The sequence below is a fragment of the Leptonychotes weddellii genome, chromosome 7, assembly GCF_054177405.1.
Source record: "Leptonychotes weddellii isolate Sample4059 chromosome 7, ASM5417740v2, whole genome shotgun sequence".
Lineage (NCBI taxonomy): Eukaryota > Metazoa > Chordata > Mammalia > Carnivora > Phocidae > Leptonychotes > Leptonychotes weddellii.
Genome location: NC_138375.1, coordinates 60665996 through 60693165, shown reverse-complemented (window position 1 = coordinate 60693165; position 27170 = coordinate 60665996). Strand labels below are relative to the sequence as shown.

The 27170-nt window shown below is 41.7% G+C and overlaps 1 protein-coding gene across 1 annotated transcript in view; it reads right to left on the bottom strand.

Annotated features, from left to right (window-relative positions):
- Positions 1-5969: 5969 nt before the first annotated feature.
- The window catches only part of REEP5 (receptor accessory protein 5), a 36889-nt gene continuing 15688 nt past the window's right edge, over positions 5970-27170 (bottom strand). The window contains exons 3-5 of the mRNA XM_081826462.1: positions 24086-24224; positions 13638-13806; positions 5970-8346 (exon numbers count right to left, since the gene is read on the bottom strand). Of these exons, the coding sequence (XP_081682588.1) occupies positions 8297-8346; positions 13638-13806; positions 24086-24224 (358 nt within the window). The 3' untranslated portion in view covers positions 5970-8296. The remainder of the gene's footprint in view (positions 8347-13637; positions 13807-24085; positions 24225-27170) is intronic.

The following is a 27170-nucleotide window of genomic DNA, read 5'->3' as shown; positions in this document are numbered from 1 at the left end:
TTACCCATGCTTGGGGTGCCTGGGTGGCTCAGTCGGTTGAGTGTCTGCCTTCGGCTTGGGTCATGATCCCAGTCGGGCCCCGCGTCAGGGAGCCTGCTTCTCCCTCTCTCTCTGCCTGCCACTCTGCCTACTTGTGCTCTCTCTCTCTGTCAAATAAGTAAAATCTTAAAAAATAAAAATAAAATCACCCATGCTTTAACACCTTAAGATGTACTTTTTTTCGAGAAACTAAATTGGATCAAAGATTCTGACTTTTATTCCAAAGCACTGTTTCTGAAAGTGGTAATTTTGTGTAAGATTTAAGAATCCCTATCCAGCCATTTGTTTTTGTCTACTGAGCATCATTTGGGGAACTGCCTTCTCTGACTTCATATGCTTCTGGAAGGGCTATTAATTACAGGACTGCCTCTTGACCACAGTGTATGACCCAAGCCAGGCCAATGGTTTATTTCTCGGGAATTCAAATCTGGAACAGAAATACAGACATAAAGATGCTGGGAGCCAAGGTATATAATGGTCTACAAATTTGAGTTATCCGAGTCCTGTTCTTGTGGCCTGGTTTCGCTCTTCTGTGAATTCTATCAACTGTGCTTTATATCATTCTAGTAAATCCCATTTTCTTTAAGTTTTTATTGCTTGAGATAAGAAATTCCACTTGGTTACAAAATAAGTGAACCCAGCGTTTCAGAGCTTTAAGTGGACTTAAAACACCCAAGCTGTATGAAGATGATCCATGGATGTGCAGGAAGAAGATTAGAATCTTCACTTTTTTCTCTAATAATTTCTGTTGTTAACATGTCTTAGAGTGAACATAACGGTATAGCAGTTTATATATTTGACTTATAAGTAAATACTGGGGCAGCACATGCAAAACAAGATTCAGAGCAACCCTCTGGGAAAATGTATCAGGAATGTGCGTAACAAAACAAAACTTAATCAGGAATAATTTTTTCCTTGAATTAACATGAAGTCCAAAAGTTACTACAGGTATTAGTTCAGCTGCTCACTGACACTCTCTTTTCTCTTTCCATTCCACTATCCATGGTTTCTAACACCTCTGGGATTGTTGTCTGAAGCTTATAAAAGGGCTGATAGAACATCGAATGTCACATCAGTTCAGGGTAGAATGAAGAGATAGCTGTGCCAGCCAGTTCTGTCCCCTCTTAAAAGGAAAGCTAAAGATTTCTCAAAATCCCTCCCAGCCAACTTTCATTTAAGTCTCCTTGTTGAGTACTGTGGCTCATGTCCATCTTCAGCTACATGAGAGGCTAGGAAAGTGACTATATAGCTTTCTCAGTAATGAGAATAGTCAGCCAAAGAAGAAAGTTGACACTGGATATTGGGGCAGTCAAATAATTTGTCACAGAAAGATGACCAGAGTCTAAAATTACTTTGGTTATGGGGCAATAAAGAGTGTCAGAAAAGGTTTCAGAACTCTTGCTGTAACATTGTATTGCTGTTTCTTCCCATTGTTGCAATCATTGCACAACTGAACCTTTCTTAAGTAGAAAATAGAATCTTTTCTAGTGAGCAAGACTGAGCACTTATGTTGAAATGCCATTTGTATTTATTTCAGTGATTGCTGTTTACATCCTTTGCCCCCTTTTTAAGGACTTTATTATTATCAGTGTTACATATAATTTAAAGAGCTAGCTAGTTTTAATAGTTTCGGTTTTAAGTGTTAATTTTAATCTGTAGGAGAGGACGATTTAGTTTTCCTTCCTTTACCCCCAACATATGCTTCCCATCCTCCCTCCCACCAATATATTTCTTGATTTTAATCACTATTCATAGTTTACATTACTATCCTATATTTCATTCATAGCTGAACCATGTAGTACTTTGCTACTCAAAAGTGTGGTCAGGGGTCCAGCAGCACTGGTCTCCCCTGGGAGCTTGTGAAAAATGCAGAAACTGGCCCAGCCCAGAATGTTAAAGATCCCCAAGGTATTCTTAACGCACATTAAAGTGAGAAACACTGAAGTATGCTATTGTTATTTTTGTTTTCTGGATTTGTGTGTTCCTCAGAGCTAATTTTTTTTTTATTTGAATATCACTAACTCAACCACAAATTATCAGTTGTCAGAATGTCCTTTCAAAAAGTTTGTTTGGGGCATCTGGGTAGTGCAGTCGGTTAAGCATCTCTTGATCTCAGCTCAGGTCATGATCTCAGGGTTGTGGGATCAAGCCCAGAGTCGGGCTGTGCGCTCAGCATGGAGTCTGCTTGAGATCTCACTCTCCCTCTGCCCCTCCCTCTTATGCCCTCTCTCTAAAATAAATCTTAAAAAGAAAAAGTTTGTTCAAGGGTACCTGGGTGGCTCAGTCCATTGGGCATCTGACTCGATTTCAGTGCAGGTCTTGATTTCAGGGTATTGAGTTCAAGCCCCGTGTTGGGCTCTGTGCTGGGCATGGAGCTAAGTAAATATGTATGTAAGTACATAAGTTTGTTCACATCAGATAGTTTAATGTCATCTTTTTAAAGAAGTCTCTTCTGGAGCCTTTTACCTTCTCTACTTACAACCCTTTAGGCCTAGTGCACAGCTACACTCTATACATGGTCCTCTGACTAATGTTATAGCTGCAGGGAAGTCCAAGCCATTGTAGTTCATGTGTTTTTTTGTTTTGTTTTTAGTTTATTTGAGAGAGAGAGAGCAGAGTGAGAGAGAGCATGAGAGCACGAGTGGGGAGGAAGGGCAGAAGGAGAAGCAGATTCCCCACTGAGCAGGGAGCCCTATGTGGGGCTCAATCCCAGGATCCCGGGATCATGACCTGAGCTGAAGGCAGATGCTTAACTGACTGAGCCACCAAGGTGCCCCAGTTCATGATCTTTTGTCACCCACAATTTTCTTGTTGAAACTCACCACATCTCAGAATTCTAAAATATCACAATAGTGTGGTTTGTGTGGGCCCTTTTTTGTCTATTGTGCTGGGTACCTAATGGGCCCTTTCAATTTGGAAACTTGTGTTCTTCAGTTCTGGGAATTTTCTTGAAAATTTCATCAATGGTTTTTCTACCGTTTCTGATCTTGGAACTCCTTATTTGGATATTGGACATGCTGGACTGGTTCTCAAGTTTTCTCATCTTTTTTTCCTCTTATTTCTGTTTCTTGGCCTTTATGTTCTATTTTGAATTCCTTAACTCTGTCTTCCAACCCCTCTGTTGAACTTTTCATTTTTCTTGTATTTTCAACTTCTCCAAGCTCTCTTGTCATCTGAATATTTCCTTTTTCTAGCGTTCTTTTTTTTTTTTTAAAGATTTTTATTTATGTATTTGAGAGAGAACACGAGCTGGGGGGGAAGCCAAGGTGGAGGGAGATGGAGAGAGAGAATCTCTCAAGCAGACTCCACACACTGAGCACAGAGCCAACGCGGGGCTCAATCCCACAACCCTGAGATCATGACCTGAGTCAAAACCAAGAGACGCTCAACCGACTGAGCCACCCAGGCGCCCTGCATTCTGTCCTTAATTCATAAGTGTCATTCTTATTTCTCAGGGGATATGGTTTATATTTTTTTGCTTCCAATTACCTTTTTGGCTTGTTTGTTTTTATTTTGATCCCTGATATGTTAAGTGGCTTTCCTTAGATTGATGGCTTTTTAAGAGTAAAAAAACCCATAAAAGTTGATTGGAAGTTCTAGGCACTTAAGGGCTTGCAGACTGTTTCACTAAAGGGATATCTGGCTCAAATACCCTTTTAGGGGGGAATTTCCAAGATCAGAAATGTTTTAGGCTGATCTGTTCCCTAGAGAGGAGTTCAACAAGCTTCCAGGAGGATAAAGGTCTAGGAGCCCAGGGGGAGAAGGTGGCGTGAGAGAAATGGGTCTCAGCGTTGAGTCACTCAATCCTGTTTTGTTTGCTTTTTTATTTTTAAAGATTTTATTTATTTGAGAGAGAGAGAGCACATGAGCAGAAAGGGAGAGGGAGAAACAGGCTCTCTGCTGAGCAAGGAGCCCAGTGGGGAACTCGATCCCAGGACCCTGGAATCACGACCTGAGCTGAAGGCAGACAGACGCTTAACAGACTGAGCCACACAGGCGCCCCTCAGTCCTGTTTTTAACACAACTTCCCTCCCTCAACTCTGCCTGTGTCCTCCCCACTCTAAAGATCTTATTATCTCTGGAGGACAAACTGCTGGTCTTTCATTTGGAAGAAGATAAGGTATTTCTTCACCATTCCTTTTTTTAGTTCCCTCCCAACATTAAGATTGCTCTTTGCAGTTATTTTGATATTGGGGGTGACTTTATAACGAAAGTTCTATACCAAAGAGATGAGGTGTGGTAGCAGAATAATGTGCCCCCCCCAAAAAACCCTTGTGAATATTACCTCACATGGCAAAAGTCCTTGCAGATGTGATTAAGTATCTTCAGCTGGAGAGAGTAGCCTGGATTATCCAGGTGGACCCAATGTCATCAAAAGGATCCTTCTAAAAGGGAAGCGAAGTTGGAGGACTAAGGGGCCACAGGCCAATGAGTGCAAGCGGCTTCCAGCTGAAAGAAGTGAGGAAAAGGATTCTCCCCTACGGTCTCCAGGAGGAATGCAGCCCTGCACACCCATTTCGGATGTCTGATCTCCAGAACCGTAAGCTAAACAATTTATATTGTTTGAGCCCCTACATTTGTGGCAAGGTGTTACTGCAGCATTAGGGAACGCACTCCTGGTGAACTAATGAGCTAAGACAAACTCTCCAGACCTCAGGATTCTTGACCTCACTAGTAGTTTCTATTTCTCAACCCTAGCTACATACTAGAATCACCCTAGAGTTGTTGGTTTTTTTTTTTAAAGATTTTATTTATCTGACAGACAGCGAGAGGGAACACAAGCAGGGGGAGTGGGAGAGGGAGAAGCAGGCTTCCCGCTGAGCAAGGAGCCTGATGCGGGACTCGATCCCAGGACCCTGGGATCATGAGCTGAAGGCAGCCGCTTAAGCGACTGAGCCACGCAGGCACCCCAGAATCACCCTAGAGTTTTAAAAGCATCCTGGTGCCTGGGTATCACAGTAGATTAATGTCAGAATTTCTGGTAGTGGAGGCAGATACCAGCATTTTTGGGAAAGCTTCTCAGGTAATTGTAATATGCAGCCAGATCTAAAATCCACTGTGTACTAAGTGTAAAGATAGCATTTACCTAACCCAGGGGTTTTACCTCAAAGTGTGGTTCCTGGACCATCAACATCACCCAGGAATTTACTGGAAATGCAGATTTTTCAGTCCCACCCCGGACCTGCTGAATCAGACACTCTGGGGGATGAGACTAGCAATCTGTTTTAACAGTCCCCTCCCCCCAAGAGAAAATCCAATACACACTGAAGTTGGAAAACCAGTGATCTAACCAAAGAAACTCCTTATTGCTCTTAATCCTCTATGAGGTTTATGTTATAGATTTTATAAGCTAATATTGTAGTAAAGAGCCAGAAAAACGTTTAATTAAGGTCATTCTCAAATATATTTACTTTCCTACTGCACTACATAGAACTTAGTATCTGATGGCTAAGGATGTGAACTCTTACTCCAGACACCATGATTCTAGGTAGACAGACGTAAAAGCAGACGTAGAAGACACAGCTGACCAAAACACACCGTCCGGAAGCAGATAGTTTTAATAAAATTCTCAAGTTCTTCCTTGGTCTCTTTAAAGTACAGAGTAATTTGGAGGCACATACAAGTGTTTACTATGTCAAAATATACTTAGAGGCAACCAAATTCTCTGAGACTGTGTAACATGACAGGTGGTAGAAAGCAGTTTAGGTTTCCTTTAAACCTAATTATGGCTAGAAACTTTTCACCATTGGTATGTTCTCCTTCGGGAGTCTTCCTCTGACAGGTCGTGGTCACCAGGGGAAAGCCTCAGGCCAGGGGAGGAATGGGGCAATAAACAGCAGTGTTTCAGGTTCATTTATCTGGATTTACTTCAGGCTTCGCTTAAATGATTCTAGATGTTGAAAGCCCCCCAAAATAAAATGAAACAACAGTTTAATGGAATAACAGAATTTTATTTACATCCATTTCCATGTAATATATCACATCTTCAGGATGGGCGGTAACCTATTTAAGAGCTATGCTCATTCTCTTCAGGCTGTGGATAGAAGCCTCTCCCCAGAGTAGCGGTAACTGTTGGTCTGAAAGCTTTCAAGTAAGGGGAGAATTGTGGAGATTCTTTGACTTGACTTACCCCTAAATCACCATTCATATACAAATAAATGCTTGTCTTCTAGCTAGACACTGGCTCAATTAGTTTTCCAAATACTCTAGCCATGGCAATATGTTCTTTGGGAAATCTAAACTGAGACAGAACTGCTCAACTCACTCATTAACTTCTCCTGTCATTAACATGTACACCTTGACTGCCAAAAATAGTAACTTATATTTCTTACAGAATGCACTACAGGAAAAAGCTAAAAGGACAAAAAAAGTTGCATTCAGAATATATTTTCTTTCTATAGTAGTTTTTAAACTGATATCAGCCTGTAAGTAGTTATGAGCAATAGTAGCATTTATGTTTCCCCATCTTGCCTGATATTTTGTATACTGAAAGTTATATATTCTGTATACTAACAATCTGATTTTATATATTCTGTATGATAGAAGTTGCTGATTTTCATTCTTCTGCCACCAAGAAAAGTGTAATTTACTATGGGGAAACGGATTTAAATACGCCTAGAGGTACTTTTTTTTTTTTAATCTAAGGCTTGATTTTCTCCCAATAACCATTAATTGCTTGTTTTCTAAAAGTTTTTTTCTTGAATTTTAATAAGATGCCTTATGATTACCATGGTTTCGCCAGGAAAAAAAATAAATTTAGGTGATAGTGTCCCTAATTCTGGATATCTTTGATATTGTTTACATCATGAGATTTCATTATGGTCTTAACTGTTATCCAAAAGACACTAATCCTCTCTTTTTCCCTTAAAAGGTATTTTACAGGCTGGATATTTAAACTTGTTTTCATTTTGTTACACTCAGTTTTGTTTTAGTCAGTGTAATCTAATTCGGAAGGATCCTAGCAGTATGGTTGGTGTGAAGCTCGGGTTTTCTCGTTCAGACGAGCTGTCGAGCTTCCTATAAGCAGGCTAATCAAGCTGGAAACCTTAATTTTAACTTTTTGTTCTGTACTTAAACTATGTAGTTATCTGCAGTTTATCAAAATGAAATATAAAGATGAAGGCATTTAAATAGACCACAAATGATTCTGACTTGTAAACTGGGAAGGCCTCTTGCGTTTGACCTTAAACACCAGAGAAAGAAGGTGAAGGCAGTTTGCTTTCACTGCCAACTAGATAATAGGTTATATCATCCTTCATTCTCCCAGAATTGTTCTTAGAGCCTGGTGTCATCATTAGCATGTAACTGCTAATGATACAAACGAGAACATACATGTAATCAAAGGTGGGCAAGTCTAGAGATTCCTTAAACTGGTTAAAAAAAAAAAAGACTAGGTGAAAAAACAAGACTAAACCAACATGTTACTCAGCTCTGAAGGAGAAACCAGGGATGGTTTCCATTATAGCATCTTAAAAACAGACATATCTAAAGCTTATAAACAATTTTTTAAAAGGCCACAAGACAATATTACTGGTTCTACAGGGATGTGGGAGCTGTGTATTACTGGTGTGTGGGTACCTTTCCCCATTTATCACTAAAGTGACTGCTTTACAGAGCTACTCTGGTATTCAGCTGCTGCAGTGTTAGAAAAACCAGGCCAGCCCCCATTCAACCTCACTGATCACTTAACTATTCATGGAAATGTCAGCATTAATTTTCTGAAGCCTTAACAGATCACACCAGCACAATGAAACCTTTAGCTTTTGGCAGGTGCTCCCTATGAGCATTATACATGTCACAGACAGTAACATTTCCCTACATATATGTATGCACAAATACATTAAAAACATTTAATACAAAATTGTACATTACATGAAGTAGAACCTTAAAGATTATCTTAAAATGTAAGTACAGAGAAAATGCATGCAGAGAGAGCCTGCTGAAGTACAAAGCCTATGGGATATATAATTTTAAGTTTGCATTTCCTGCAGGATGGTAACATTTCCCACCCAGAGGCAAAATATATTTTCCAAAAATTTGGACACTGCCCATTGCATTAAATTTAAGTGCTCCCTGTGTATATAGACAATCAAAGTAAGCAAAAAAAAAAAAACAAACAACACATTCCTCTTTTTAATATATCAAAAATGTTTCCAAGGCAACATTATTAAAATGATTATACCACAGTCCCTAATATAACACCAAGCGCTAATAGGAAGGTACAATGAGGGCAGAAAGGTTTCATCCAGTCAGTGGTTTAGGTGCTCTTCTTTTCTTCACCAAGTAAATTCACTGCTGCTTTCTTGGCTGTGAGGAGGAAAGAAAACTGTGTCAAGGCAACTTGCAATACAGGCTCTGTGCCTAATGTAGTGACTAGACGGCAATTTGGATGACTCCTGTTCAGACGCGAGCACTGAGGTTTGCAGCCGGGCTAAGAGTTTCCAGCAGATGGAGAGAACTGTTCAGAGCCCAAATCCGGAGTACTCCAGCAAAGTTCTTCAAGGTCAGCTGGCCTAGCCCCCTTACAGTAGCATTGTCATCTAAGCCATCTGTCCCCGCCCCCCCACCCAGGGGCACAAGAAGCAGAGATTCCTGACACGTCCAGTGTCTCTCTGTACAATCAAGAAATTTTCATTTGCGTCTGGGTGCTCACCTGTATAATCTGACTATGTCTCAATCTGATGACAACTAGGTCGTCTATCGCATGGTGCCAAAAAATCAGAGAAAGTCCTCATTCCCACAACCCAGAAATGATGGACTATTTATACCCATGTATATTCTCTTCACTGTGCCACCATTTCCCCCTATGATGGCAAGAGCTTGCTGTAAGTTGGTGGCAAGATGCTACATTCATCAAGAAAATATTCTTACATCTGTGGGAGATTAAACCTTCCTCTTCCTAATTACCATGTGACTTGGAACGAGCTGTAAGAACTAGTGTGGTGTGTATGATGGGGGGCGGGGGTGTTCTGGAAGCCTCCAGGGTGTCCTGGAGAATCCATAAATGGCACCTGTCTTTGACGGGCCTGAAGTCCAGCGATGCCAGTCCTACCTTGTTCACCAACTGCCTGAGGGCTGTTCTCACTCCACTTAATTAAAGTCGTTGAACAGAGTTAAGAAATTGCAGCCTCTTTCTTAACTAGCCCATTGTAAAAATTTACTTCCTGGAGAATCCAGAAGTTCTGAGAAAAGTCTAGAATGTGTCACCATGTAAGTCTGTCCTAATTTATTTTCATTCTTACACTCCTGTTTAGGAATGGATCCTATCAAAGTAAAACTGGATTTTAGAGTATTGAGATCGAAGAGAACCAAGGGACTAAGAAATGTGAGTGAACTAGACAGAAGTGACGTCATCGGAGGTTGCTGGTTAGGCTGAGGGGAGGAACAGAAAGGAAATCTCTTAAAAAGAAACTGGCAATCCCCAAGTGGGAGGACATGAAGGCTACAGGTCAGAAAACACTTAAAATTGTAGGAAACTGAATGCAAGTAGACCGGAGCGGTGCGCCCAGGAGTCCAGCGGAGTGCAAGGCGTGTGAGGGAGAACAGCGAGAACATAGCTGTGGGGCTGGAGAGCTGTGCTGGGGATCTCACTTGCCCCGTGGTGAGGTCAATTCTCATCTCTCACTTCCTAATTACTATAGAGCTCTCAAAACAAAACAGTAATTCTATGTTCCTTGCCACTTTTGTCCAACTTCTAAAACCCTCCCGGTGCCCTCTGGAACTTAAGACCCAATGAATCATCAGCAAAATCCCCTCTATCACTATCCATCTCTCTGAATGTTTCTTTTACCTTCTTACTTTTACAGAAATCTGGCTGTCCCCTGAGGACACTGCTTTTCTCAAGTGGCGGCTGGTTTGTTGTTGTTGTTGTTTTTTAATACAATTTAAATTAACATACAGTGTATTGTTCGTTTCAGAGGTAGAAATTAGAGATTGATCAGTTGCCTACAACACCCAGTGCTCATTTCATCAAGTGTCCTCCTAATAATGCCCATAACCCAGTTACCCCACCCGTGGTGGTGGCTGTTTTTTTTTTTTTTTTTCTTTCTTCCTTGACCCTGGTACAAGTGTTTCTGGAGGATTTGGTAAGCAGTCCCTGTTCTTCATCACCATGTTCAGAATCTCATGTCATCAGATCATATCTGCCACCAGCCTTTCTTTCCCCAATCACCTCTGACCCATGGGCTATGCTGCCTCATTTCTTGAAGATTTTAGCTCCAAAGTTAATATCACTCTCTCACACTACTCCTATTTCAATTATTGGTGATTTCTGTGTTCTTCCAATATCCTGGCCTCTCGGCTCCCCCCTCCAATAACCTTTACATTCCGTCCTAGGGACCCCAGCCTCTCTACCTACCCCAGCCACTCCTTCCATGATCCTTCTCACTACCAGGAACCACAGTCCCTCTTCAATGTCAGTGTCAAGCATCCCACTGTCCCCCACCACCTCCTACCTTTGCAGCTCACGCCCTCCGGTATCCTGATTCAGAGTTCTCCCCCACCACCTGCTTTTATAACACACTGATCCTACCACCTCTCCTCCACTGTTCCTCACTCCCTCCCCTCGCCGGCCTGTTTAAGTCCAGCTGTCAGCCACTACCCCCTCCCTAGTCCCATTCTCACTTCCCAGCTCTCCACACGGCGCTCCGCGCACTCTGCAGCCACGCCTGTGCCGCTGAATGGGGCTGAAGGAACACCTAGACGAACCAGCCTCACTTTAAGTTCCTGAACACAAATCCGCAGTGAGCCGCTCACACTCCTGGCAGCCATGTGACCCGGCCCGACCCGGCCCCTCTCCCACTGCCCCGGCCCGTCTGCTCACGCGTGACGTGTCTCTGGCAGCTTTCATACTCCCATGGCAGGGGTGAGTGGCTGCAAGACAGAGCTGGTGGCCCACAGAAACGAACAGCTGTTACCTGACCCCAGTCCTAGGCCGTGATTTCATACCATCTCCTCTTTCTGTCCCCTCCTTCCCCATCCTCTCTCCGCTGACCTTTCTTGCTACTTTACTGAGAAATGTGGAGCCATCAGGGAGTGACTTCTGTAAGCTCCCACCATCACATAAACACCTACCAGCATCTCTACTCGTGTTAGGAACCCTTGTGCCCCTGGGAAGGCAAACTAGTGCAGCCATCTGGAGAGCCGTATGGAGGTTCCTCAAAAAGTGAACAATAGAGCGATCCAGCAATTGCACTACTAGGATCCAAAAACACAGATCTGAAGGGGTACGTGCACCCCGATGTTTACAGCAGCACTGTCCACAACAGCCAAACTGAGGAGAGAGCCCAAATGTCCATCAACAGTTGAATGGACGAAGATGTGTGTGTGTATACACGATGGAATATTACTCAGCTATCAAAAAGAATGAAATCTTGCCATTTGCAATCACATGGATGGAGCCGAAATGTATTATGCTAAGTGAAATAAGTCAGAGAAAGACAAACACCATATGATCTCACTCATATGTGGAATTTAAGAAAGAAAACAGATGAACATATGGGAAGGGGGAAAGGAAAAAAGGGAGAGAGGGAAACAAACCATAAGAGATTCTTAAGGACAGAGAACAAACTGAGGGTTGCTGGAGGAAGGTTGGGGGGGGGGCTGCGTGGGAGATGGGCGTTTGTTGTGACGAGCACTGGGTGTTGTATGTAAGCGATGAATCACTGAATACTACCTAGAAACCAATACTGCACTGTATGTTAACTATGTTAACTAAAATTTATCTAAAAAAATAAACCATAAACTCTTGTGCCCCGTGACCAATCCTGTTTGGACTCTAGATCCTAGCTCCTCTGGTCTAATCAAGGACAGAGCTCCAGTAGTTCTCCCCTCATTCATATCAGTTTTTTGCTCTCTACTGGATCATTCCCCCAATTTTCAAACATATGTTGTTCCTTCTACTTTAAGAAGAACAAGAAGAAAAATACACCCTCAGGACCCCAGCTCCTCCTCCCAGTTGCAGCCCCATTCTTCTCCTTTTTCAGGAAATTTCCCAAAAGCCTTACCTATCTTCTCTCAGCATTGCCTCTCATCTCTCACATCCTTCCGATCAGGATTTCAGTCCCACCACTCCACAAACTGTTTAGTCAAGAGCACTAGTGCCTTCCTCACTGCCAAGTGTGATGGCCAGTTTTCCGTCGTTACTTCACTTGACCTGTCTGCAGCATGTGACACTATGGACCACTCCCCACCCCCCCTTTTGAAACACTTTCTTCACTTGGCCCCGAAGACACCAGTCACATGGCTTTCTTGCTACCACAACTGGCCACTCCTTAGTCGGCCTTGTCCGTTGCTCCTCATCTCCCCCACCTGGGAGACCCCCTGGCTCAGTCTTGGACCTCATCTTTTCTAACTATATTCACTCCCTTTGTGATCTCATCGGTTTCGTATCCAGAACTGAATTCCTTGTTTTCCCCTCTAAGCCTGTTACATCTAGGCTCCCCCAGCTCAACAGCAATTCTATCCTTCCATCTCCTCTGGCTGAAAAGCTTGGCTTCGTGCATGACTCATCTCTCCTCCTCCGCACCTGATCCCTAAGCAAATCCTCTTGGTTCTACCTTCAGAATATGTCAAGACTCCAATGACTTCCTGCCTCCTGCTGCTACACCTACGACCCAAGCCAGGTGGTCCTCTCCAGCCAGATCACTGCAAGCACCTTATGACTGGTCTCCTGATTTCCTCCCTGTCCCCCTTCAGTCTATTCTTAATACAGGGGCCAGAGTGATCCTGTTAAAGCACAGGATGGATCATGTTGCTCCTCGGCTCAAAGTTCTCCAACAGCACCCCATCTCACAGAGTTAAAGCCAAAGCCTCTACAAAAGCCTATAAGGCCTTCCATGATCTGTCTTCTTCCAGCCTCCGCTCCCCAACCTCTCTGACTTCTAACCATACTGCTCCCGCATGCAGTTTTCTCTAGCTGGAGCATCCTTCCCCATGATTTCTTTCAAGTCTGATCCAGTATGGCCTTCTTGGTGAGGATTCCCTAAATCATTCTGTTTAAAATTAGTAACTTCCCTTCAGCCCCTGGAACTCCCTATCTACCTATCTGCTTTATTTTTCTCTATATCCTCTGCTAACTATATCATATAACTTTAAAATTTTACTGTATCTCTCAATAAGAGTGTAAGCTTCATGAGTTCAAGTAGTATGGTCTGTCTGGTTCACTGGCTCATCCTCAGTGCTATGAACATGCTTGGCACATATTAAACACCTCAATAAATAAATGCTGAATAAATGAATCAGGTGAATGGAAAGGGCATTCTCTTGACCTATAACAAAAGCATATTAAACAGTTCAACCTGAAATGTATTAAAGAGATTATGCTTGTATATAAATACAGATGATTCTCTAAAATCTCTGCCCAGCACAGGAAAGTCATTTTTCCTAATATGCTGACCAAATAGTGCCTTAAATGTAGCATGGTGGAAGAATCTGGGGAAAAGTAAAGGGCAACATGCAAAGTGTTGGTCAAGAGATCGCAGAGGGGCCTTGGCATTTAGCTGAGGAAAGCTAACAGGAGAGGAGGAGAAGCAGCTTGTTATTTGGGCCCAGGACCCCCCAACTCCTCCCACCTGCTGAACGCAGCTTCCGAGTCTTACCTTCTTTAGTGATGGTATCTACAGTCTCTTTGGCTTTGTCCTTCAAGTCATTCACCATAGTGTCCACCTGGGACTCATGCTTCAGGAAGACAGGTTGGATGATGCGCTTGTACAGCAGTTCGGCCCCGTTAGAAGGGCTTGGGGCCATGCACCACAACAGGAAGCCGCACTGCACAGAAAGAGCCTGCATGGTGACCATGGTAACGGGACAGGCAGCAGGCATCCTGACAACACAGGCTGCATGGTAACCATGGAAATGGCACAGGCAGCAGGCATCCTGACAACACACACTGCCACCACTGCTCTGGGATGGCACTGCCTCGGCCATGTTCTCCGACAGCATTTCCAGTATTTTCTGTAGGCTACAAGTGCACTTTTCTTAGATGGGAAAAGCACCCGACAAGTGACCTAGTAAGGAAAAGCTGAGACTGAAAAAAGAAAGGCAAAACACACCAAGTCCAACAGCTTAACTTCTTTCCTAACTTGAATTACTTTTTAGTTTATAGCTGCAAGAAGTTTTATTAATCATAGCTCTTAAAAATCAATTGAAGAAACATAGCATTTACCTGCATGTGTAAAGAAAGCTGTCTGGATAAGCCTCGTTCTCACTGGCTTACCCCAGTAGGTCCGTCCCATTTTTTCATCCGTTATAGACAAAATACCCTGGCCACGTTTTGAATTCTTTCCTTAGCAGAATCTCAGTTTTTGGTAGTTTTTGCCTTCCAGGAATCTTTACAGTCAGCTCTTCATCATCTTCCCCTTTGAATGAAGATATTATTCCTAACTCTTTCTTTTGCCATTGGAATAAAATAAAATAATATCATTCCTAACTCTACTTTGCCATCAGAATGAAAAATGGACAAGAATTATGCCCTAAAAATTTAAAAAACAAGAACTGTCACACTATATGTCCAAAAAAGTTTTACTGTTTTTTCAAATGACAACAACTCAGCACTTTATGTTGTCCCAGGAGTTTATTCTTATCTAAGATACTGAGCAAGAAGGGGGATCTGCACAGAAACATGCTCATTTCCCTAGAAAGTTAAACAAACAACCTACTGGGTTCTCTCAGTTTAAAAGATTCTAACTATTGTCTTCCACACAGCCAAAAAATAGAAGTCACTTCTCGAGATTCCCAATCTGTGCATTTTACAGCTTCTTAAAGAAAAAAATCTCCTACTTCTTATGCTATAAATTAAACTCTACACCTTTAGTCTCTGTTATTCCAATCCAAAGAATATATTCAAGTAATCAAGAAGCTACAATGCTTTTCTAAGACAGTCTTTTAAGTTTGCTCTAGAGATAAAAAGCTGTTAAGGGGCTAATACCAATAACGGAGAGCTTGAGCTTAAAATGCACACATTTGTGCCCTAAAGCTCACTCCATCAGCACCATGTTGGCTCTGAGGAGTTTGTATTGCATTTTGGGCTTCTACCACGCTCAGAATACAAAACATGTTCTCAACAGATGACTCTCTCTAGATTATCTGAACTACAGAACTCTGGAAAAATAGTATTCATAAATTAGAATTTGTTACAGACACAGGAGAGCAGGGGGCAAGCTTTCAAAAGACAGGGGCTCATCAGACTGGATTAAAAACAAGTTACAGTATAGCTATATGCTTCTTATAAGAAACACATCTAGGGTGCCTGGGTGGCTCAGATGGTTGAGCATCTGCCTTCGGCTCAGGTCATGATCCCAGGGTCCTGGGATCGAGTCCCGCATCGGGCTCTCTGCTCAGCGGGGAGCCTGACTCCCTCTCTCTCTCTGTCTCTTATGAATAAATAAATAAAATCTTTAAAAAAAAAAAAAAAAACACATCTAAGCCAAAGCCACCTAGGAACACTCAAAATAAAAGAGTGTAAAGAGATGTTTCAAATACCAATTCTCAAAACAGCTCATTTAGTAATATTAACAGTACATAAACATTATTTAAGGCAAAATAAGTAAACCGTGTTAAAGAAGAAAAACAATTTGCCAAGAAGATTCACACAAACCTACATATCTTTGAAAATATAAATTATATATAGCTTTGTATATATATGTGCAATTACAGAATTATCTATATAATTTTTGTTTTTATAATTTTATAATTAATTATAGATAGCTTCCAAATATAGCTTTGAATTATGTAAATTAAAAAGTCAGAATTATATAAATGGAGAAAATCCACAATCATCATTTTTAACACTTCCACCAGAAATTGATATCTGAAACAAACTAGAAACTAATAAGAACAAGGAACACAAAATTAAAAATCTTGATCTAAAAATATACAGATCTCTCCACCCAACAAATTGATTTTTTAATTTATTTAACAGAGGGAGAGAGCACAAGTAGGCAGAGTGGCAGGCAGAGAGAGAAGGAGAAGCAGGCTCCCCGCTGAGCAGGGAGCCCGATGCAGACTCGATCCCAGAACCCTGGGATCATGACCTGAACCGAAGGCAGATCCTTAACTGACTGAGCCACCCAGGCGCCCAACAAAATTGATTTTAAGACAATTATATACTACAGATATAGAGATTAAAAGAATAAGCTCAGAGAAACTGGGTTCTAACCCTGGTTCTGCCACTTACTAGTGAGGCAAACCTTGTGTGAGTTACTTAATTGCTTAAGTCTGTACAGACTTTATAACATAAATAGGCGTTAACTAAAATTAAAAAAAAATCTACCTCATATAGATTTTGTGAGAAAATAAGAAACATCTGGACCATCCAGAATAGCTGGGGCTCTGTCTCTGTCCCAAGAAAACTGTCTTCTACCAACAGCCATGGAACAGTAACAGCTTAAGTAATTAGCTTTAAATGTGGTAATTACAATCAAATCCCAAAACCAACATATACCCTTTTCTTAAAAAAGATTTTACTTATTTACTTGAGAGAGAAAGAAAGGGAGGGAGGGGGAGCACGAGCAGGGGGAGAGACAGAGGGAGAAGCAAGCTCCCCACTGAGCAGGGAGCCCACCGCAGGGAGGCTCCATCCCAGCCCCTGGGATCATGACCTGAGCTGAAGGCAGACGCTTAACCAACTGAGCCCCCAACATATACCCTTTTTTTTTTTTAATATTTTATTTATTTATTTGAGACAGAATGAGAGAGAGCACATGAGAGGGGGGAGGGTCAGAGGGAGAAGCAGGCTCCCTGCCGAGCAGGGAGCCCGATGCGGGACTCGATCCCGGGACTCCAGGATCATGACCTGAGCCGAAGGCAGTCGCTTAACCAACTGAGCCACTCAGGCGCCCCAACATATACCCTTTTTAAACAATTATTTCATAACTCTTTTACTACCCGAAATAAAACTTAATGATATACCTACACATATAAATTAAAAAAAAAAAATCAAGAAGTTCTCTAATGGCAAAATAAAGTGAAAGTAATTTATCATAAAAGGTATGTATTTTTCAACGTGTAACTGTTCAAGCCAAACTATACTAGACAACACCATGAAATACTCCTGAACAGAAATCAGTGACTATTAACAGCTACAAACAAAATTTCCTCCATGTATTTCCAAAAGGTTGAGAATTTCTGAACTGGATGGACTATGCAGGCTGCTTCCCATATCTGAGTGCTCAACCAAATGCAATTCCCCGTCGTAATCTCCAAGTTACAATTTTAAGCCAACTCTCCCTCAACTCTCCTCCCCCTGATGTGTGACAGACTCCACAGCTCATTTATTGAGCGTAACAGCAGGAAAACAGAATGCTCAGAGTGAGAAAAGCAATGCAGGGAAAGCATGGCAGTAGGAAGGGGAAGAGCAAACATTCAGACGAGCCACCTCCTAGTCTCACGACACACATCTGTTGCAACCAACCCAAGCTCCGCCGAGCCCTCTCACATACATAATGGCAGAGTGACACCTTCTGCTACAGGTCCAAGCCCTTAAATGGAGCGAATTCCCTGAAATACCCTCAGCACCTCACAGTTTGTGCGGGCCGGTCCACGTTTCCTGTTAGTTTTCCCAGCAGCTCTGAGCTAGCACCTGCTGGGCTTGGCCGGTTATCCTACTGAATTATAAGAAGATGTTGCCAGAGAAACCTTGATTTTCTTAACTACACACTCGTAGTAACCCAAAATGCAGAATGGAGTGATTGCATCTTTCACTGGCTTTCGCTTCCACTGCCTCTGCTTAGAGCCAGGTTAATTACCGGCAGACCCTGCAGACCATCTCTCTCATTAACGTTTGCCTCTGGGAGACTTCTGGTTATTATTTATTTATTTACTTTTTAAAAGATTTATTTACTTGAGAGAGAGAATGTGTGTACACAGGGGAGGAGCAGAGGCAAAGAATGAGGAAGAGAATCCCAAGCAGACTCTCTCTGCTGAGCTCGGAGGCCCATGAGGGAGGGGGGGCTCAATCTCACAAGCCCAAAATCCTGACCTGAGCCGAAACCACGTCGGATGCTTAACCAACTGAGCCACCCAGGCGCCCCAAGATTTCTGGTTCTTAATATCCAAACACACAATGTTTTCCGTTGGCTGCTTATATAGGTAACGCTAATACATACACACCCCAAACTCAATACAACAGTTTAAACAAAATGATGTGCAGGAAAAAGGAAAAACTACATCCCTGACATTGAATTAGAATTCCATGTGGACATTTTAAAGAGTATGCAGAGTATTCAAGGAGATGGGCCATGTACTACTGCATACGAAGCAATAATTTCTTACCAACTCTGTTAACTGGAGAGCTAGAAGTGGTGCATATTTGTTACTTACATAAGGGTATTTTGCTGAGTTTTACTAATATTTGGGAAACTGGTATGGAGTTTTAGATTTATACATCTTAATTTTTACCATTTAAAAGTGTAGGAAATAGTCTCCTGCCTGGTATTCCTATGTAAAATATCTAATTTTCAGGAATGGATTACTGATGTAGAGATAGATGCCCGTATTACAAGCATCAGCATCAAGGTGAAGTGGAAATGACTCACTGGATTAGGCATCAGTTGGTATCTACTTTATTTTATGACTTGAGGTAAAGTCATAAACAACCTCCCTAAGAGTCAGTTTTCTCTTCCATAGGATTTTAGGCAAGTCACAAATTAATGTCCTTGAAGAAAGTACACCAGATAGCAGCAGCATTACCAAGTCCTACAGTCCTCACTGTTGTTGAAAATCTCTGAAGTATTATCTGCCCATGTAGACATCAACCCCTCAGCAATCCAGAAAAGCTAATTCATTCATCTTTTCTGGATGAATGAAGGCAAGACTACCTGACAGAACCAGAGCTAAGTGTCTACATTTTTGTACCTCTCCAATGTGATTAGGCTATACTCTGGTCTGCTCATTTCTTCCCAGTACCCTCTAGCTATTGTCTTGGGACAGTAAAATAATTACTGCTCTCTACCTACATCGTTAGCATTTCCCAGTTTTCAAATGAAATAGCTTTCTTGTATTAAAAAATAAATTACTGTTCAACTCTCACGGTGATATTCAGCCACCAGCTTTTATAACTCCCTTTTCTTAATCTACATAACCGTTCTAGAACCCAGGAGTACCCTGAACTACACATAGGCAACCATCCTCCTATTATTATTTTTAAAGATTTTGCTAATTTATTTATGTTTTGTTTATTTATTTGAGAGAGAGAGAGGAGCAGAGGGAGAGGGACAAGCAGACTCCCGACTGAGCGCAGAGCTTGACGCGGCTCTCGATCCCATGACCCTGAGATCATGACCTGAGCTGAAATCAAGAGTCAGACGCTTAGCTGACTTGAGCCACCCAAGGAGAGTCTGTGCTATTTTAACGGATTCTTGGCACGATGAGCACTAACATACTAACTCCTTCAATTACAGATAATTCTGTCTGTGGTTCTAATACTGTCACCGTCCAGTTTCCTCCTAGAAGAGGTATCTCCAAGGTAGGGATATGTTTTATACACAGTTTGGGACCAGCCTGGGCAGAACTGAGTTAATGTCAAAAAACCAAAAACCCCCCCACTTCAGCACTGACCTGCTGTTATGCCACCATCACCTGATCAGAAACAAAAGCCATAGGAAGCTTTCACAATGGAACCCCAGGAATAGTGACAGGCTAAAGTTAAAGCAGACTGCCCAGCATGCATCAGTAAAAGTTAAAAAAAACAAGTGCAAGGGAAGATTTCCCTGTTCTTTTTGCCTTCCACAAAGTTAAGAGAAATGTTCTGCTGTCCATCATGGGTGAAGCAGTAGAGATGACTGTTGGGACAGTTGGGTTAGGACTTAAACTGGCTGGAGTTTATTCAGCCTCATTTAAGAAAATGATCTAAATGAGCATAAAGAGGAGGCGCAAAGCTATTCTCTGCAGCATTTGTTAAAATTGCAAGATAAATATCCTGAATGTCCATCAATTGGGAAATTAGTACATTACCACCTATGATGGATTAGACCATTTGTCAGAATATGGAATAACATGAGAAAATACTCCTAGTATTATGTTAATTTAAAAAGTGAAATATAGAATTGTGTATAATATGTGGTCTCAACCATACATACATGGTTAAAACAGTAATATATACTTGGTTCTGTGTGTCTTTGCATGTGGACTGATATGTTCCCACATTAAAAAAACTTAGAAAGACTAAGATGTTAATGATGGTAGGACTTTTCCTCCCTATATAAAACATGCCCCAACACACACACATGCACATGCACGCACGCACACGCACACATACACACACAAATGAATGTAAACAGTAAGACAGCAGGGACTTATTTTATTCACCAAAATATCCTTCTGACCTAGAACAGATTCTGGCACATAGAGGTTCTAAATATATATCTTCTGAATAAAGAAATGAACATAGACTACCTTCATTATCAGAGGGGGAAAAAAAGGCTTTTACATTTATTTTTAAAAACCTCCTGCTTAAAGACCGACCTCAGAGCAAAGCTCACAATCCACTATTTCTAGCCGAATAGATTGTATATTATCTTGCCAACTAATCTTTGATGCCTAATCACTGGTTCCTCTTATTTTCCTCCAATCTTGGGCTGTTTTAGAGATTTTTATTTTATTTTATTTTTATTTATTTATCTGAGAGAGAGCACGAGCGGGGGAAGGGGCAGAGGGACAAGCAGACCCTGATGAGCTCGGAGCCCAATGGGAGGATCGATCTCAGAACCCTGAGATCATGACCTGAGCCAAAGTCAGATGCTAAACCGGCTGAGCCATCCAGGCACCTCCAATCTTAGGCTGCTTTATAAAAAATACCAATATTAATTCTTAAAAAGATAAATATTAGACGTGTCCTTACTTAGATCTCTTTTCTCACTCTATACATCACCACGTGATTGCAGCAATGGAATATGGTCTGTGCTAGCCCTTAAAAGTGGATATTTTCAGGGTCCCTGGGTGGCTCAGTTGGTTAAGTGTCTGCCTTCAGCTCAGGTCATGATCTCCGGGTCCTGGGATCGAGCCCCACATCAAGCTCCCTGCTCAGTGGGGAGTCTGCTTCCCCCTGCTCTTCCTCTGCCCACTCCTCTGGCTTGTGTGCTCTCTCTCAAATAAATAAATAAAATCTTTAAATTAAAAAAAGGGGGGATGTTTTCCTACCCACTCTGCAAGTCAGAGGCTTTTTCTCAGTCTGTTCTCTGAAGCCACTCAGAATATGCACTACTGTAGGAAGAAAGCATTTTGATTGACAGGATAATCAATTTTTAATCATCTCAAGTATATTATCTATTTGGAACATGCAGTAAATTCTCTCATTCTCACTGATGACTACTAATGGATGCACATTTATTTTAATACCAGGGAAGAAGATTTTGCTGCAAAGCCTTTTTTGTAATGTAGTTCAAAACCAAATATAAATGATTTAGTAGTTATCTCTTATTCGGGATCCTCTCTTTACCTTGTGTGACCTCCATTAGCAGAGGTGACCAGAGGCCGGCTGGAGTCAGGCTTGCTCATGTTTTGGAAGTCTGAGGTCAGCTCCTGGTGTGAGTGGTTCTGCTGACAGGATACTGCTCATTGCAGCAAGCAGGTGGACCCAAGGCAAAAGCCAAGTTTCTTTCCTTAGAGACTGCACTGTGATGTCACTACCATTAGATGGATCTTATGAAGGACTTCAAAATTGTTTGTAGTTTAAAATATGTGATATCCAAGTAAGATCATAAAAATATCTCTAGAAATGCCGAATGTCTTTGAATAACAAAAACACACAGAAAATCCAGCAGTCTTTGAAATCTTAAATCTTACCACAGAATTTTAAAAAAATGTATCTTGAAAGGAAAATTCTTCAGCCATCTCACAAGGCATTCTATGGTCATATCATTCAAAATTAAGAAATTATAGGGCACCTGGGTGGCTCAGTCAGTTAAGCATCTGCCTTCGGCTCAGGTCACGATTCCGGGGTCCTGGGTTCAAGTCCCATCAGGTTCCCTGCTTAGGGGGCAGTCTGCTTCTCGCTCTCCTAATAGTTTATTTTTTGCTTTTGTTTCCCTTGCTTGAGGAGATATATCTAGAAATACGTGGCTGAGTTCAATGTCAAAGAAATACTACCTCTATTTTCTTTTAGGAGTTTTATGGTTTCAGGTCTCACATTTAGGTCTTTAACCCATTTTGAGTTTATTTTTGTATATGGTATATACATATATGTATATGTATATGTATAGGTATATGTATAAGGAAGTGGTCCGGTTTCATTCTTTTGATGTGGCTGTCCAGTTTTCCCAGAACCATTTATGGAAGAGACTATCTTTTCTCCATTTTATAGTCTCGCCTCCTTTGTCATAGGTTAATCAATCATATAAGCATGGGTTCATTTCTGGGGACTCTATTCTGTTCCTTTGATCTATATGTCTATTTTTGTGCCAGTGCCCTATTGTTTTGATTACTACACTTTTGTAGTAGCTCTGGAATCTGGGCTTGTGAAGCCTCCAGCTCTGTTTTTCTTTTTCAAAACTACCTTGGCTATTCCGGGTCTTTTGTGGTGCCATACAAATTTTAGGATTATTTATTCTAGTTCTATGTAAAATGCTATTGGTATTTTGATAGGGAATGCACTGAATCTGTACATTACTTTGAAATATATGTATATGTATATATATATATATTTTTTTTTTTTGCAATCTTTCCTTCCAGTTTTCAAGTTTGTTCCATTCTGTTATTTATGCCATACCATGTGTTCTTTATTTCAACTCTTTTTCATATCTCATATTTTTCCTTGGCTCTTTCCTGCGTTTTCTGGTTCCTATTTCATATTGCTATACTTCTCCTGCTAGCAGTCTATCTTAGAAGTCTTGGTTAGTCAGTTCTAATATTTCTACTGCTGACAGAATTTTGTAATTGATTGCGTTGTCTTTCTTTTGAAATGGTTGTACTTTTCAAATATCTTGTTATTTTGGCCTGTAAGCTCGTTTTCCGCTGGGGAGTATCAGCTGCTCTGTTAGGCCCTGGGATGGAGGAAAACCACACGCCAATGCATGCTGGTCCCAGTAAGCTGTGGGTAGGAAGCCCCAGACGGCAAAGGAACCACAGTTCATCACTCTTCTCCCACTAAACAGCCCCGCAGGCCAAGGGAGCACCCTTTGCTCCCCGAGAAGCATTAGAAGGAGATGCTCATAAGCTGTACCGCACAGCTCAAGGGGGCAGAGCAGGAGTGGACGGGGAGGAACCACCCTGGCTCCTGAGTTCCACTCATTTTCCTCAGCGCCTCAACAAGGACAGGACTTCTGTGCCCAAACCTCCGTTTTAGAAAAAAAAGTACAGGAGAATGTTTTCTAACTTGGAGGTACAGAAGCAGGACGAAATGTAAAAGTGACAAAGAAAAAGATTTGATGAGAGCATTTAAGGTTTCCAGTGAAACCTTACATACACCCTATCTCTTAGAAGATGTTAACGTTCTCATTCAGAATCGATACGGGTCCCAGTAGGAATGAGTTTCAACTTCCTAATCCTTTTCCTCACATGCTGGTTACCAAGCTCGGTTCTCCACCAAACACAAGGTGTGGCCGGGCAGCTCCCTGACCAAGGCACCTGCCAATGTTCTCAAAATGACTTCCTCAGAGCGCCCCTTTCACATCTTTCTCCAAACCTATGTAAGAAATGAGTACTTTTTTCTTCTAGAAATAATGACTCCTGCACACCGGTGTGAATACTCGGTGAACTGCCAAGTCGTGCAGTGCTTCTGCGCTGACCACAGCCAGCTCTGCTTGAACACAGGGTCTTGGCAAACTCCCGGCAAGGCCTGTGTGACGTCACCGAATTTCCATCTTTTATTATCAAGCACACCTTGAATACATACTTGCTTTGGCTGTTTCCAAGGCAGTATACAAAGTAAGTGAGCTGTGCCGCACTCAGTCTTCCTGTTTCTAAGGGGAGGAAGAGCCACAGATGTTCAACGTTCAAGCCTTTGTTCCTATGCCTCTATAGAGGTCCTGAGATGGAGTTCATTTTAGTGGTAGGGCACAAAGCAAATCCACAGATGGAAGGAAACAGAGCAGTTCAGGAAAAGCCAACATACCTTCAGCATGTAGTAGAAGGGGACCCATGACAGGAAGAGGTCAGAGAAGAATTCAGCAATGCTGAACACACCATACACTACCCAGTAGGTCAGCCACTGGGTATCATCTTCTTTGTTGGGACTCTCTATGGCTTTGATTCTGAAAGGCAATAAAAAGCACACAGATCATGTAGGGAGACCTCCATGAAACACTTTCCAACAGTAGACTTCGACAGCCCGCCCTCCAACCCCAAGCAGGAAACTCAGGCAAATGCATGCACCATGTCACTGAGATAAGAATACAACATAAGGATAGGAAGCAGTGTGGGAATAATAAGACAAGCCATTGGTTACCAATCTTCTGGTCACCAGAGAAACCTGCACTAGCTTTCCCCTGGATTTTCACCCTGTCTGTGCCTCAACCCACGCACCAGGAGATACCACCAATGACTGGGAACCCCCAAGTGGCGTCCTGACACCAGAGATACATCAAGAATTCTCTCAGGGTGGGGTGCCTGGCTGGCTCGGTTGGTAGAGTGTGCGACTCTTGATCTTGGGGTTGTGAGTCTGACCCCCATGTTGGGTGTAGAGATTACTTAAAAATAAAATCTTAAAAAAAAAAAAAGAATTCTCTCATGGTAACTTAGTTCTATGTGCTTTTAATAACTGAGGTATATTATGGGTAAATAGAAACTTCTGTAAAGGAATTTTGGGAACACAGTTCAGACACTGCCTGAAGTCTATAACGTACTTGGTGACAAACAAGTGAAAGCAAACACCGTGGTGTCCATTTGGTTCCGACTGTCACTATGTGATCCTCGGGCTGTGGTCTCTCCTCCCCTCATCTTAATAATATGACTTTCTCAGTATCAACTACTGCTTAAACAAATTTCATTCTGCAAATGAATGGAAATAAATTTAAAATCATCTTTTACTTCTGAATCACAGAAATCTCTTCCAGGCCTGGGAATCTCTTCATTCTAAACCTGAACTCCATTAATTTTTTTATCCTATCCTGACATATGTCTGGATACTTATCATAACTGATTTGAACTAAAATAGTAAACCAGAAGTATGAATCTTGTTAGCCTATGAGATGAGTTAACTATTGAAAATACTTGGTAAAATGGGTTCCCAAAAGAGACCGTTAGGGCTGCTGAATCATGCCGAGTCATTCACTAAGAAAGCCTCCGAACTGGTGAGAAGCAGCTGTGGGTATTATATTTGTTTGTGTGCATGACCGTTTTAAGGAAACAACTAAAGGGGAAAAGCTACAGCTGACTGAGATGAGCGCTGATGGCGTGAGGGAGAGACAGGGAGAAGTGATGAAGCGAACACTACTCTGAAAGTCAAGAGTAGGCAAAAGTGTTTCAGTTTACACAAAAGAGTCACAAAATGAATTTAAGAGAGCTGCCTGTAAAATAATGGCTTGTAACATGTGGACTATGTCTGTCTGTGTTTTAGCTTTTCCTCAGATAAAAGCTGGCAAATGTAATGGAGGACCAAAGGAAAAGTGCAGGCAAGCACATGAGCCCAAGAACTAACAACGGTATCCCCTTTACAGGTAAGGTCGTTTTCCTCCCAATTTCTATTTAAGTGGATCTTTTAAGTTATCATTTTGATAAAGATTTGTTTCTTATACATCACTCCTGAGCAGAGGGGGTGCAGAGTTATAATTCACTTCTGGTCTCGGTTTGAGGAACAAAAGCAATTCAACACTAAGTAAACAAACATGATACAGTCAACAAACATGCCCACACATAAACATAAACTGAAATAAACATTCCATGGAAACATTCTGGTATTTTCAATTCCATTCTGTGTCATTATTTTTAAGAGGTTAGTCAAGATCCACAGATTCAAAACCAGAAAAGCCACCCAAACAGTTCAAGTTCAGTGCTTCAAGGAATAAAAAAAAATGGTTAGTCCTCTAACTTATGAACACTATGGATTCAAAAGCTTCTGTGTTAATACTCGGAACACTATGTATTAACACTGAAAAGTAGGAAAAAAGAGCTCAAAACTGAACACACAGGTTGACCATGACTTTGTAGAAAACCAAGGCACATCAAAGAAGACAGGACCACAAAGTCTTATTAAGCTAAAGAGATTTTTTAAAAAAGATTTTATTTATTTATTTATTTATTTATTTATTTGAGACAGAGAGAGGGAGAAAGAGAGAGCACGCATGAGAGTGGGAGGGGCAGACAGAGAGGGAGAAGCAGGCTCCCCGCTGAGCAGGGAGCCCTATCTATCGATCTATCAGTGGATTGGGGCTTGACCCCAGGACCATGAGATCATGACCTGAGCAGAAGGTAGATGCTTAACTGACTGAGCCACCCAGGCACCCTTAAGCTGAAGAGATTTTTAATAGAATTTCTCATATGACTGAAGAATTTAATTATTGTTTTAATTTAAAATAGCCAAGGTTCGTTTCTAAAAATGTCTACATGTCATAACATCATCAATTAGTCACAACAAGTGGAACCTGAGACTCAAAAAGATGAAGTGCCCCAGTCTAGTTATGGGGAGAGAAGAGCTTAAAATTGCCATTTCCTGGTGGCACCTGGGTGGCTCAGTTGGTTAAGCGTCTGCCTTCGGCTCAGGTCATGATCCCCAGGGTCCTGGGATCGAGCTCCGCATCGGGCTCCCTGCTCAGCGGGGAATCTCCTTCTCCCTCTCCCTCTGCTGCTCTGTTAGTGCTCTGTCTCTCTCTCAAATAAATAAATAGTCTTTTAAAAACAACAACAATAACACAACTGCCATTTCCTGAATGCTATTTACTTATATACTTCCTTGTCCAAGTGAGTGGACACAGGTGATTACTCAGCAATACACTCTCCTACCTCATAACATATACTAAACCACATTTCAACTCAGTATATCAGAATGAGGATGTAGCAACTTCGCAGGCAACACAGGGACTCAAGAAATCTTAGGCAGTGCTCCATGCCTTTAGGTCATTTCCATTTTGGTCAACATGGCGCAGCTGAAGACTGGGAGAGGTAAGAACCTAATAATTTTTTTCCCCAACATCACTTATTGACAAGACTGTCTTTTCCCCACTTCATATTCTTGCCTCCTTTGTTGTAGATGAATTGACCAT